The sequence below is a fragment of the Dreissena polymorpha genome, chromosome 10 (genome assembly GCF_020536995.1).
Source record: "Dreissena polymorpha isolate Duluth1 chromosome 10, UMN_Dpol_1.0, whole genome shotgun sequence".
In the NCBI taxonomy this organism is placed as follows: domain Eukaryota; kingdom Metazoa; phylum Mollusca; class Bivalvia; order Myida; family Dreissenidae; genus Dreissena; species Dreissena polymorpha.
Window position 1 is genome coordinate 56,997,913 of NC_068364.1, and position 13,800 is coordinate 57,011,712.

At 35.2% G+C, this 13,800-nt stretch overlaps 2 protein-coding genes across 3 annotated transcripts in view; one reads left to right on the forward strand and one right to left on the reverse strand.

The window, feature by feature from the left end:
* LOC127846985 (acyl-CoA Delta-4 desaturase-like) overlaps nt 1–8,740 on the reverse strand; it is a 46,994-nt gene extending 38,254 nt beyond the window's left edge. For both annotated transcript variants that reach the window (XR_008033768.1, XM_052378461.1), the window contains exons 1-2: nt 8,590–8,740; nt 2,195–2,696 (exon numbers count right to left, since the gene is read on the reverse strand). Coding sequence is in view for 1 of the 2 variants with exons in the window: in XM_052378461.1 (XP_052234421.1) it covers nt 2,195–2,377 (183 nt within the window). In the remaining variant the exon portion in view is untranslated. The remainder of the gene's footprint in view (nt 1–2,194; nt 2,697–8,589) is intronic.
* A 181-nt stretch (nt 8,741–8,921) lies between these two features.
* The window catches only part of LOC127846984 (alanine--tRNA ligase, cytoplasmic-like), a 36,779-nt gene continuing 31,900 nt past the window's right edge, over nt 8,922–13,800 (forward strand). The window contains exons 1-4 of the mRNA XM_052378460.1: nt 8,922–9,395; nt 11,794–11,982; nt 12,538–12,683; nt 13,126–13,317. Of these exons, the coding sequence (XP_052234420.1) occupies nt 9,177–9,395; nt 11,794–11,982; nt 12,538–12,683; nt 13,126–13,317 (746 nt within the window). The 5' untranslated portion in view covers nt 8,922–9,176. The remainder of the gene's footprint in view (nt 9,396–11,793; nt 11,983–12,537; nt 12,684–13,125; nt 13,318–13,800) is intronic.

Here is a 13,800-nt window from a genome sequence, read left to right on the forward strand (position 1 = left end):
CACAAGCTCGCGCAAGCTTGCTGCGAGGTTCCAATTCTAAGCTTGCGCAAGCTTAATGAATCGCAAGCTTGCGCAAGCTTGCAAAACAAGAATTAGCAGCAAGCTTGCGCAAGCTTGCTGCGAGGTTCCAATTCTAAGCTTGCGCAAGCTTCCTTTGCAAGCTTGCCGCAAGCTTGCGACAAGCTTGCCGCAAGCATGTTAAAAGAGCTTGCGATTTTGGTTTGGGTAGACAAGCTTTGCGTGTTTTCATAACGTCGAACACTTAATCCAGTTCCGCCCAGATGTCTTCTTTAATCAGTTTACAGTACAATTACTGTTAAAATAATTACTCTACTAAAATACCGTAACGATAAAGATTCGGCGTGCTCGATTTGAAATTATTTTGTAGGAAATATCAACTTATTCGCAATATAATTTTGTTAAAAAATACCAAAGCAGCTTTTAACCGAAATCAACAGTATTAAATGTTCTCTGCGTATCAAAAAATCAATACACGCACCCTTTGCAGGAGTATACCTTGACCTTGTACATTGCAGCATAATTCTCGCGCGCTTTTGTCGGGAAATATACATGATGACTGTATATTGGAAGCATTTGTAAACGTTGTGTTAACATTTAAAATCGTAGTGTGTTTCGGATTACTAATTATTATTCTCATTTGGAAATTTTGCGGAACATTTATCCTTATAAACGATCACCTGGCGTATTAATTCATATTGTAGACGTACCTGTGAATTAAAACATACATTAATTTCTATACAATTTCCTTTTTTATACATGCACTACAGTATTTAAACAATTTATTATAACAATGTTTTTATTTTTTGGCATGCCCAGTCGCACACTGCTAACGCGGCGTTGCGCGGCGGTCACTGATAAGAACGGAAATTGTCTGCATTTACCGACTAGGCTAAAGTAATACACGCCGCGGGAATTAGCGAATGCGGCGTAACGCCGAGCGTTTTATCGAGTTCACCTCGCTCTCCAAACGCCGCGTGAACACTCGCTAGCAGAAAAAAAACGCGGAGGGAGCGCGTTTTTTGGGAAAAACGCGTGGAGTGTACTGTAACTAATAAGCTTGAGAGGTTTTTAACATTATTTGTCTTTTAATAATAAAAGTTTTATACATGTATTTTGCATATTAAATTAATGTTAAAGTCTTGCAGATATGGCATCCACTTTAAAACCATCTTTAACTGACATACATTATCCAATATTAATATAAATGTTATAAATATTCATGTGAAGGGTGAGTGAGTAGGCCTTATGATACCAGTAATCAAAAAGTGAATATGTTTCCACTCTAACCTGCATCACCACATAATTTGTACACCTTTATATACATGTAGCACAGCTGTGATTTCTTAATACAATTATAAATAGTCTTTTCATATATAATATGTGAAATCCAATGCTGTCTGCTTTCAAAAAGATAAAATATTAGTGGTAATCACTTCAGCAATATTTGCTTACATTTTATTGATAAATAAATGTGAATCAAATAACCAGCCCAGACACTTGGGAATTTTTTTGAATGAATTTTTCCTAAGGACCTAAGTGAATACCTCTTCTGAGCTGGTTTTAATTACACTCTTAAGAGAAATCTTATGTGGTATTGGAAATCTTATGTGGTATTCAGTGGGGTTTTTTCATTCAAAATCGGGTCCGGTAACCAGACCCATTCCCAATGGAAAAAAGTATATATTTTTCCCAAATAGGAGCTAAAAATTCCCAATGGAAGGTTTCAAAAAAAAAAAAAAATTTTTTTTTTTTTAGATCTCAATATTTTGTTCAACCCCCATCAATATAAGATCAACCATAGTAAATATAATTTTAGTTGACACACTTGTATCTTCAATTTTGAAACATTTGTTAGCAAAACAATAACAACACTTATTTCCCAATTTTAGTCAAAACGCTGCGAATTTTCCCAATTTAAAGGGACCCGGCCCCTTTCCCAAAATGATGAACAAAAACACTGGTACACATGTATTAGAAATCTTATGTGATATTGAACATCTTATGTATTGTTGATCACTTATTCAAGTTTAAATATCTCATCAAATCACATTATAATCTATAATTACTATAAAGCACAACAAATACCAAAAAAATTAGTGTCTAGAACACTTTGTAAAATAACAGAATGTCATTTATTAAGCTCACTGCTCAAATTGGTTAAAACAGCTCTTACTGTAGCATCTTGCCCAGCATAATGGCCTATCAGTCTGGACCCCCCCGGATGCTTCCTGGACCAGTGTGTCACGTCGTAAACCTCTCCGTCCACCACAATCCACCGGTCATCTCTCGAAACATGCTTCTGGACTTCTGACCAGGTCAACTCTTGACTAGCCGACCTTCGGCCACCTTTTCCCATGGTCTTGTAGTAGAAATATTAGAGAAAGTGTTTCAAAAAAATTGGTAATATCTTCAATCACTGTTGCACCCTGCTTATATAAAGTGTCTTGAATATATATCCTAGTTTTTAATCCACTCTTGAAGTCGGGCTGCAACAGTTTTCAATATCAGTTTCAGTTATCTACCACTTAACACTTAGGACACTACCAGTTAACACTTAGGACACACGACATCACACTTCAGTCAATATCAGTTTCAGTTATCTACCAGTTAACACTGAGGGCAGACAACATCACACTTCAGGGAGGTTGTCCACAGTGTAGCATGTGAAAGTTGACCTGAAGCAGAGATTGTGTATACAATAGTAATTTTTGTCTTATACAACAGCATCCATTCACATTGAACTTATATCAGACAAATCCTTCATACATGATACTGATTCAAAGGACAACAAAAATATTCACAGTGTGTTTGTTTTCGTTCAAATTTTTGGCCCGGTATGTTGCCCCATTCACAATGGGAAAAATAATTTTTTGCCCTTTTGGGATCTTTAAATTCCCAATTGAACTTAACCACAAAAATATATAATTTTTTTATTTGTTTACATCTCAACATTTTGTTCATCTCCCGTCCAGCTATTTATGTTGAACCTTATTAAATATACATTGTGATATTTAAAACACTTTTTTCTCAATGTTAAAGCACTTGTTTTTTGTTAATATCCAAATTGTAGTCAAAATGTAGTGTTTTTCCCAGGTCATTTTAGCGTGGCGAAAAGCCATGCCGCCCTCACTGATAGCCACTCTGCCCTTTTCAAAGGCAAATTTCGCCATGCGCCCTTATCGATAACATCTTTATTGCCTTATGACCTAACTTGGTCCGCAAAATCAGCGTCCTTTATTGTCTGTGACGCTCCAACTGTACTTGATTTACTCGAGAGACGTTAACATCTAATCGACTATATAAATGGAGCAGATTTAATTTATTACAGTGCTCAATTTATAGGTAGACTGCTCAAGCTGTGAATTAGTCGTGCGTGAATAACCCCGTGTCAGTATCAATCGATAATGCCAGAGGCTATGTTATACCAAGCGCACTTTTCGGTCGGCAATGTGTACTCCTCCATGATAAAATCGTTACTTCGGAGACTTTTGATGAAAAACTCGATGTTATTTTCGTGGCAATTGTGCGTTGCATGCATTATTCAGTTATATCAAAACATATATTTTTACGCATAATTACATTTAAAAACACAAACAAATTTATTATTTATCGCTTTCGTCTTTAAAGGGGCCTTTTCACAGATTTTGGCATTTTTTAACTTATTCATTAAATGCTTTATATTGATAAATGTAAACATTGGATCGTAAAAGCTCCAGTAAAAAATCAAGAATAAAATTTAAAAAAGGAAAAGAACATTGCTCGGAGCAGGTTTCGAACCAGTAACCCCTGGAGTCCTGCCAGAGTCCTGAAGTAAAAACGCTTTAGCCTACTGAGCTATTCCGCCGAGTACACATACTTCACGTATTTTATACCTTATATAAGCAATCTTCGTAGTTATACAAAATTTAACGACAAAAACAGAACTATCCAAATTATTCAATCGTTTCGCGTTGCAACGCTTTATTATTTTTAGGTTTTATAATCATCAAAAGATGCATATAATGGCTATATTAAAGCATGGTAAATGTTCAGTATTACTGTTTCCTCACAAATATCATAACTAACACGAAAATTTGCGAATCTGAAACAACTTTTTTCAATTTTGTCAATTTACCAAAGCGTGAAAAGATCCCTTTAAGATAATTAGATCTAATTATTGAAATAATTACTGAGACGTACACTGTATACTAATTTAACAAAATGTGAATCGCGTATACGATTAAACGTTGCTATGCGAACCTGTTGCTTACATCATTTGACATTTTAACAACATGGCGGACTATACAGAATTAAATTGCGACTCAGCAAAAATGGCAAATAACGTCGTAAACGATTGAATTAACGATGGAGACTATACATTAAGAAGGAATTAATGAAATGTCTGTGATAATCAACGATGCATAAAAATGTTTTAGATAGCAACAACATTATTTATTTATTTGTAATCTACTCGGTGGATGTATGTCACGGAAACGAGTGTTTGCATATTGTTAGCGATCAATTTACTCGCAATGTTATTTTAAACATCTGGCAAGATTATATGTTAGAAAATGGGATAAGACAAACATGGTTTTATTTATATGTTAGTGGATCTGTGTATAATCATATTCATGTGCATATATTGCTTTATTATGTTTGTCGTGCTGTACAGTTAATTGAAACAGCATGGAACTTAAATGTATATTGCTAGGTAAATATATTAATATAAATCATAATAAGTTAAATACATCAATTACAATTAAATGTGCTTGTTTATATGTTATTTTTTTCCACAACTGCTTCTGATAGGATTACATGTTTCCCCATAATTCAGGTATTCAGGGAACGTTTTTGCCCTTTTTTGCCTAAACTGCGCGCTAAAATGCCCTTTTTGAAAGTAATGCGCCATGCCCCTTTGCCCTCCTGGGAAAAACACTAAAAATGCAGTGATTTTTTCGAATCCAAAGGGACCCGGCCCCATTCCCGAAATAGATACAAAAACACAGATACATGAAGGGCTTTTCAGGGTGGAAAGGCAATGTGTTACATGTTGATTGACCATTCTACCAAGACAAATACTCCTATGCCTCTCACATAAATCCTAATAAAAGCCCCTCAAAAAAATAATTAATTTTAAAAAGGCTTCACACAAAATAAGTCTTTGTGAAAGTCTCTGTCACCCTCACACCATAAAACTGTAAGAGGTCAAGGAATTCTTCACAGACAACTAAATGGTGAAGAACTAAATGTCTGAAAGGAAGCAGTCATCTGCAATATTTAACTTTTACTTCTTACAGATCAGGAGTCCGTCTTATCAAAGATCGTACGACATTGTAAACTTACGATTGCATTTTGTAATTTAAAAATGTAAGTGAATATGATCTATATGTTTCAAATATAATGGATATTTGACAGCTTCTTTGGAAATGAAGGGAAATGTTCAACAAAATTAATTATAAATGCGACGGTTACGTATATATGGCGCTTCGAAAATTGCATCGTACGGTAAGAATGTCGTACGATGTTTGATAAGACGGCCCCCAGGTTCTAATTCTTGGGGGCAAGTCAATTTCAATTGCAGGTAGCATGGGTGACTCAATTAGAAGAATGCCATTACAACTTCATCTTTCTTGGCACTTATGTTCTTCTTTTGGTTTACATCAGTATTTATTTAAAGACTTAAAACTGATCATTACAAAAATAATACATTGCCAAATTCAGCAAATTGCTAAAAAAACATAATAAAAAAGTAATTAAGTTTGATACATGTAGTCATTTGCTTAAATACCTGTATTTTGTTGTAAGGCAAATGTTTAAAATTAAGATAAAGCCCGATTATTTTGGACACCCTTTCCGAACATGAGGGAAGCAGGCGTTCAAAATAACTTGCCCTCTGGGAATGTGAAACTCAAATCTTTACGTAAACACTGACCTGTAAAAGGCCATAGAATGGCCATGATGACTTTAAGAGATTATAAAACCAATAATGCTCATAACCAGAGACATGTGCACTGTAAAATTTATGCAATCAATTGTTCTCATTAGAGGACACATGCTCAATAAATGATAACTTGAGATAATAAAATGAATACAAGTGATATGATACGCATAAACAATGTTAACTATATAATCAGATTGTACTCACTGATGAGTGTTAAAATACGAGTGTTACATACTGGTTATCTAGATAAGTTATTAATAGAACTGGTAAATACAGCCATTTTTTTACCCAAAAGGAAAAATTTCCGGTACCAGACCAGTTGGGAAAATTGTGCGGGCAAAAAACATGAAAATCGAAAAATGCACGTTGTTAAGTCTTCATTTTGGGAAATTGGTGTATTTGATTTTTTGCTCCCAATTACCTTAAAGCTAAATGTTGTCAAGTTGTCCATATTATATTTACTTAGGTTCAAGCCATAGAGCTGCATAGGGAAACTAACTAATTGTTGCATTTTTTATTTTTTTAAACCTTCAATTGGCAATTTTTTTGACGGCAATTGAGAAATTTGAAGGTTTTTCCTAATTGGGTATAAGTGCCGTTTTCCGGTTCTTTATAAAGAAGGAAGAAACATCGCTGTGATATCTTCAATTTGATTCTTATTGTTTACATACATGTTTCTTATATAACTGAGAGATAATTGAAATGGCATCATTGACCATCTTTCCTTAGAGTAGTATGAAGTTGTGTTTGTGCCAGACAAAACAGTAAAATCTACCTGAACCTGACAGGGATAAGAGATGGATTGAAAAAGAAATACCTTAAATGCCCATGATTATAATAAAATCAGGTGTTATTTTACACTAAATATGAAGTTGCAAAGTTGTAGCATTTGACCTGGGTGTATGATCTTGACCTTGACCCAAGAGATCTGAGTCTTACCGTTGACACACAAGAAGACAAATGTTAACAATTGTAGAAAATATTACAGAATCCCTTGATGCATAGTGATATGAATAAATCATCAAATCAACAAATATGGGATTTTTAACCTCAATGTATGACCTTTACCTTACTTCTAGGGTTATATTTCTTATATGTGAGATAATGTGACTGATCCTCAGATGATCGTGAACAACTGTGGTAAGTTTTAAGTTTCAAAGCTTTGTCTCATATGTTATTGGAGAAACATGTAAGCTCAAGACAGAACAAAGGCTGTTTGTAAAACATGCATGCCCCCCATATGGGCTCTCCGTTGTAGTGACAGCCATTGTGTGAATATGTTTTTTGACCTTGACCTTTGACCTAGTGACCTGAAAATTAATAGGGGTCATCTGTCAGTCGTGGTCAATGTACCTATGAAGTTTCATGATCCTAGGCATAAGCGTTTTTGAGCTATCATCCGGAAACCATTTTACTATTTCGGGTCACTGTGACCTTGACCTTTGACCTAGTGACCTGAAAATCAATAGGGGTCATCTGCGAGTCATGATCAATCTACCTATCAAGTTTCATGATCCTAGGCCTAAGCGTTCTTGAGTTATCATCCGGAAACCATTTTACCTATTGGGGTCACTGTGACCTTGACCTTTGACCTAGTGACCTCAAAATCAATAGGGGTCATCTGCGAATCATGATCAATATTCCTACCAAGTTTCATGATCCTAGGCCCAAGCGTTCTTGAGTTATCATTCGGAAACCACCTGGTGGACGGACCGACAGACCTACCGACCGACATGTGCAAAGCAATATACCCCCTCTTCTTCGAAGGGGGGCATAAAAAGTTCTACATAATGGTATTTTAAAGTAAAACTAGCTAGAAAACATACTTGAAGTAAAAATAATTCACATGTGTTTTTTATTTAACCTCCACCACAAGCAGGTGATAATGAATAGCTGGTGTGCAACCCCACACATTTGAACAAGAATTATAATGTATGACCCAAGAGCCCTCAAGCAGATGTCAACAAAAAATCTAAAAAAAGTAAAGAAGTTAATTTGGAAATTTCTTTTCAAACTGATTTTTAGTAGCTCTCACTTCCTATGAATAAGTATGATGTCTTCTAAAGTGTAACTGTTTAAACATAAAATGACAAAGGAGCGAGATATTTGAATAAAGAAAGTTATGTAAGCCTTACATAACAGTCTTGGCATGTCACCATGCTCAGTGAATAATGACTGTCAAGGCCTATGTTATGACTATGTAGCCAAGCTTTGCATTTGGAATTTTATTTTACACCACAGGGACATTAAAAAATTGTATATATGTAATATGCATATATATGTATAGTATATATGTCCTACCGTAACCCAAATTCGACGACACCTTAATTCGACGATGTTCCATTTTTATCGATTTAAATTTAAATGGATGACTATTGTCTTGGAATCATTTCAAAAGTATTATAGCCGAGTTCAAAATTATTATTTTGTGCTACATAAGTTATTTCATTATTTGCTTAATATTGCTTTATGTAACCGTTATATCGTCGAATTTGGGTCACACCGGGATACACAATTTTTTTTAATGTCCCTGTGTTTACACTGCAAAAAATGCTAAAGGTCATTGTCACTGCAAAAAAAGCAAACCTCGAAATAACACGTTTAGAACAAAATTTGTATTTGCTATCAAAAGAAATTAAGCATCCTACCTTTTGCCATACAACAGTCACGAGAGATCTAAAGATAATGTTCATGCGTATGTAGCAACTGTAATGTTATGTCATATGTTCTGTGAGTATTATTAGTTGTAATTTTCGCAAACCGGCAGTCTGCTTCATAGGCTACACTGATATTTAATAATAATACTATTAATACTGGCTATCCGTAAAGCTCAACTTTATTTAAAAGAGAATGAATCAATAAAAATGATGAGAATAACTACAAAATGTTCGATGAAATATCTTAATGTATAATTGAAAAGAATATAATTGACCGTACAGATGCGAATTGTGTTGTAATGTAACCTATTTTCAGGAATGACTACTCTGATTATAAATTTTAGCACAAGCAGAAGCAAAAAAGACAAAACAGTTTTTGAGACGTTTTATTGTTGAAAGACATTATTTCAATAATTAATATTATAAAAACAAAACAAATCTAACTTGATTCTTTCGTATAAGTGATACTTAACAAATCTAACGATTGTATAAATCATTTGAAAATCGCAAATTAACAACCTGACATCAATTTCGGATATTATTTTTTTAGGACAAACTAATGTTTTACAATCACACAAATGTCATTGCTGCGTCAAAAATTGCTTGAGCCAAGGATTAAAAAAATAATTCTACAGAAAATTGTGAAGAGGTACAAACATGAATGTCAATCAAAAGCAGTTCGCAGTATGTTCATTGACTACTTCTGCAACAGCCATGGACACAAATTTGTGAAGTCATCTTCTGTGATTCCAGATGCAAATGATGGAACATACTTCACCAATGCTGGAATGAATCAGGTAGCAATGATTATAGCAGCACACACACACAAAATTGACTCAAAGTTGCACCAATTCATTTATTAATGTAAACAAAGGTGTATTGTCCTTACAAAGTTACAAATGACCTTGCCCTTATAAGACACCCTGCTATCCCCCCCCCCCCCCAACTGCTATCCCCTTTCCCAAGCTTTTACCCCCCCTCCCAAAAGCCTCAGTTTTTCGACTCACTTATTTTGTATAACAAATTGACAATTTGTAATGTTTATTTATCTATCTATACTGTCTAACTCCCCTTGTGGGTATTATTGACAGGTGTGTTGGGACATTCATTCCAGAATTTTTCAGGTCCAAATTGGGACAATACTTTAAAAATGTCGAGACATTTGACCATAAGCAGGACACCTAAAGCAATCAATCATGCTATCTTTACTATAGTCAGTTATCAGTTTATTACTTACAAAAACTTGTAATATCTTGCCAATTTTGACAATAAATGTGTTAAAGAATTTAATGAACACAAACGTTCTCCATTTATAGGCAGTAAACACATTATCATTTGTGTACTATGCAGATGACCATAAGTGAAATGTTGGGCACATATCTATTTGACATCCAACGGAGACAGCTAGAGGTCCCAATTAAACATGTGTAAATGGTGTAACATGATAAGCGCATCCAGCACTGTTTTTATTAAACCAATCCTCAATTAATCTGAATTTAGATTGTCAGATATACAAAACCAGTGCTTTTACAGTTTGTTTAGCCTCAGGTGGTATACTACACAGAATACCACATATTAATATCTTTGGACTTGCTTAGGCCATTAAATACAAAAGCAATGGGCTTTTATTTCACTACGATGCATCTATTGATAGCAATTAGAAAACCTATCGTAAAAACTCCTTGGTGTGAATGCCTAATAAAATCAATACTTTGCCAATAAATCGCTGATAAGGTGTCAAAAACAACATTGGTGCTCTCGAGTAGTAGAAATGGTTTGTTAATTGGGGAAAATAATAGGGTAAGCAATGGTAAATTTAAGCCACACAGAGCTCAAATAACAAATTGTCTCATATTGGTAAGCTGGGACAAACACCCAAAATGCAGGACTGTCCCGCCGAGATTGGGAGTTCTGGCATGTATGTTTTTGGAGGGGGGAGGGCTAGCAACCGGGGTGAGGGGGGTAGCTGTGTGTTTGTGTGTGTGTGTGTGTGGGGGGGGGGGGGGTTATTAGCTGATGCAAAGTGCCATTTATGTTAGACATGTATGGCTTCAATGCTGTCTCCAAGATCAGATGGTAGAAAAGATGAAAAACAATTCAAGTTTTTATTTTGGTGATATTTAAAAAGCAAATAGTAATCACATAACAAGAGCCTCAATCACTGTAAATCCAATACAAGGCACTCCTTAATTGAATCCAATGCAACACAAGTGGGTCTTGGCTCCAGTTTTTTGGTCTCAAGTGTTTTCTTGTGATTCAAAAATGGCGGCTCCCATTTTACTGATTGCATAATTGCTCAATTATAATCGATTAGAGACTTTTTAAACATTATTTTGGCATTTGGCAGTTTAAATGTGATTATTTATAATTTGATTTAAATAATGGTGGGACAGATAGCATGTGTTTAGATGTGTTTCACTCGCCGTTACTATGTGCTATCGATCTTTTGAAATGACATCTTTGAAAAATTTCACTAGGCATGTTTCATTTCAGTGTTATGTAGACGGCATGTATTAAAATATTTTTTGCTAAATTGCAATCAAAACAAAATGTAACTGGGAAAAAGAAATTAAACAAGAAATCCAGATGATTAATTTAGTTACATGGAAACCCAGGGTATTTGGTAACAAAAATTCACTTTCAATTTGGCCTGGTTTTCCTAAATTCCCCATGAAGCATTGTTTTGCATGGCTGCATGTGATGCAATAAAACATTGCTTTGAATCATATTGCTTTCAATCTTAATTTAAATTTCCTCGTCCATTGGTTGTTATGATTAAATCTGGAGAGTGCCCAATCAAACCTCTGTTCCATTATGCACTGTTCACTTTACACATGTGTACAAAAAAGACCTATGTTTGTGTTTATGAAATTATTTAACACATTTATCGTTATAAATTACCAGAATTAATATTTTTTAATTGATGTAATTTTATTGGATTATTCGATATATATGCAAATTTACACGTATCTAGGGTCATGTGCATTCAAAAACCAAGGTTTTACTAAATCTTTACTACCAATCTAGAAGCTACATTTATAACATAATCTTGATGAAACATTTTCAGATTTATTTTGACGATATCAAGGCCACGTGAAACAAAGGTGACCTGGTCAGTCATCAACAATTGGTGTATTTTGTAATTACAAGTGAGCTTTCTAGAGCCATCATGGCCATGTTGTTTGTATTTTTCAGTTCAAACCAATCTTTCTAGGAACTGCCCCCATCACCTCAGAGCTTGCCGGCTATCAAAGGGTGGCTAACAGTCAGAAGTGTGTGAGGGTCGGGGGTAAACATAATGACCTGGATGATGTCGGGTATGACCTGACTCATCACACATTCTTTGAGATGCTAGGCAGCTGGTCTTTTGGAGATTACTTCAAAGTGAGTTGTATGATTTTAATTGGATTCAATAAACATATCGGCATTAGATATGTATTGGCAGAGTAACTGATCATAATTTAACTAACTTAAACAATGTGGAGTGTTATTTTTTTCTGCTTGAGTCAATGCACACATAATATAGAAGAACTGACCTCCAGTAAAACTTATTATATCATAATATAACAGATTAATCTGTAAAAGAAGTGTACACATTAAGGTAACATGTGTGTAATTTTTGTGTGTGTTTTTTTATTATTTGACTGCTCAGGCTAATCTGGGATGAAACTACACATATGGTGTCCGCCTAGCGATCGGGAGGTCATGGGTTCGATCCCCACTGTGGGAGTGTTCTTTAGATCTCCCCCATAGACACCAAGGACACGGACTCGAGAGCGTTTCATAATTTATAAGCTTAGGCTTGTTACGCAATCGAGCTTAAATAAATAGGTTAAAAAAAAAATAAAAAAAATACACACATGCATTAAGCCCATATAAGCCCATATCTCAAAACAAGGCTCTAATACAAGCAATCATTTAAGTATGAAAACTTTACAGGATGAGGCCTGTGCCATGGCCCTACATCTTCTCCTTGACGTATACAAGTTAAGGAAGGACTGCCTGTATTTTAGCTACTTCAAGGGTGATACAGACCTGGCCTTGGAACCTGATCTTCAGACAGCTGAAATATGGAGACAATTAGGGTGAGTGGACAATGGGCATGTAGTTCTACAGATGGAAGTATAAACTTCCTGATTGTGAATGGCCCATACAATTTGTAAGGGCATTCTATTTTGTTTGAAAGCTCACAACTTCGTCAACTTGGGAAATCAAGCAGGGCCTCGTCTGGCTTATCATTTTTGTTAGCCAAATTTGACTTTTTTATGCAAAATATTCTAAATTTGGTTATTGTATGCGAATTTATGAAGGAAAAGTTGCAGCCAAATAGAAGCCTGTGCAGTCGACACTTTTCGCCTTAACTTGATTTTCGCTAATAAGAGATTATTCTTTAAACTTACAATTCAGTAGCAGGGTAAAGTGTTGTCTCTGATTAGCCTCTGCAGACTGCACAGGCTTATGTTGGACATTCCTTTACACACATGCTTTAAGCCCAGTTGTCCAGAAAACGGTTTAAATGTTCTCCAGGATACCAGCTGACCATATTCTACCGTTTGGTATGCGTGACAATTTCTGGGAAATGGGCGAGACGGGACCTTGTGGGCCCTGCACGGAAATCCACTACGACCACACAGGGGCGGGTAATTGTGCCCACCTGGTGAACACTGGTTCCCCACGCGTGATTGAGATCTGGAACCTTGTGTTCATGCAGTTTAACAGGTAACTGCCTTCAAGTATCTCCTTTTGTGGTTTAATCCTTTACCACTTAGATATGTATTTTGACGCATTTGTAGTCCCTTAGAAAGTTAATTTTTAATAAAGAACTTTCTTACTAGATTAAAGTTTAGAAGGCTTCATATCCAATCCTTAGATACTGATGACTAGCAAACAGCATAAAACTAGAGACTGCGAGTTACTCCCAGGCTGTTCTGATTTTATGCTGGTTGCAAAAGCCATTTTCACTTTGCTTCTTATGGGGGAAAGGGTTTAAGCTATCTGTACAAAAATTATTGCATGTGATATATTTCTGTTTCTCCTTAATGTCTTTGTTAAGCAATATATTGAAGAACTAAGTTTATGAAAACATGCTCATTTCTGTAAAAATTATTATATTTGCCGGTAATTTGTATTAAATTTTTGATTAAATTTCAACAATATTGTTAAGTAGTCTTTTCTTTATTTCATTGCTTTTCACATGCTCTT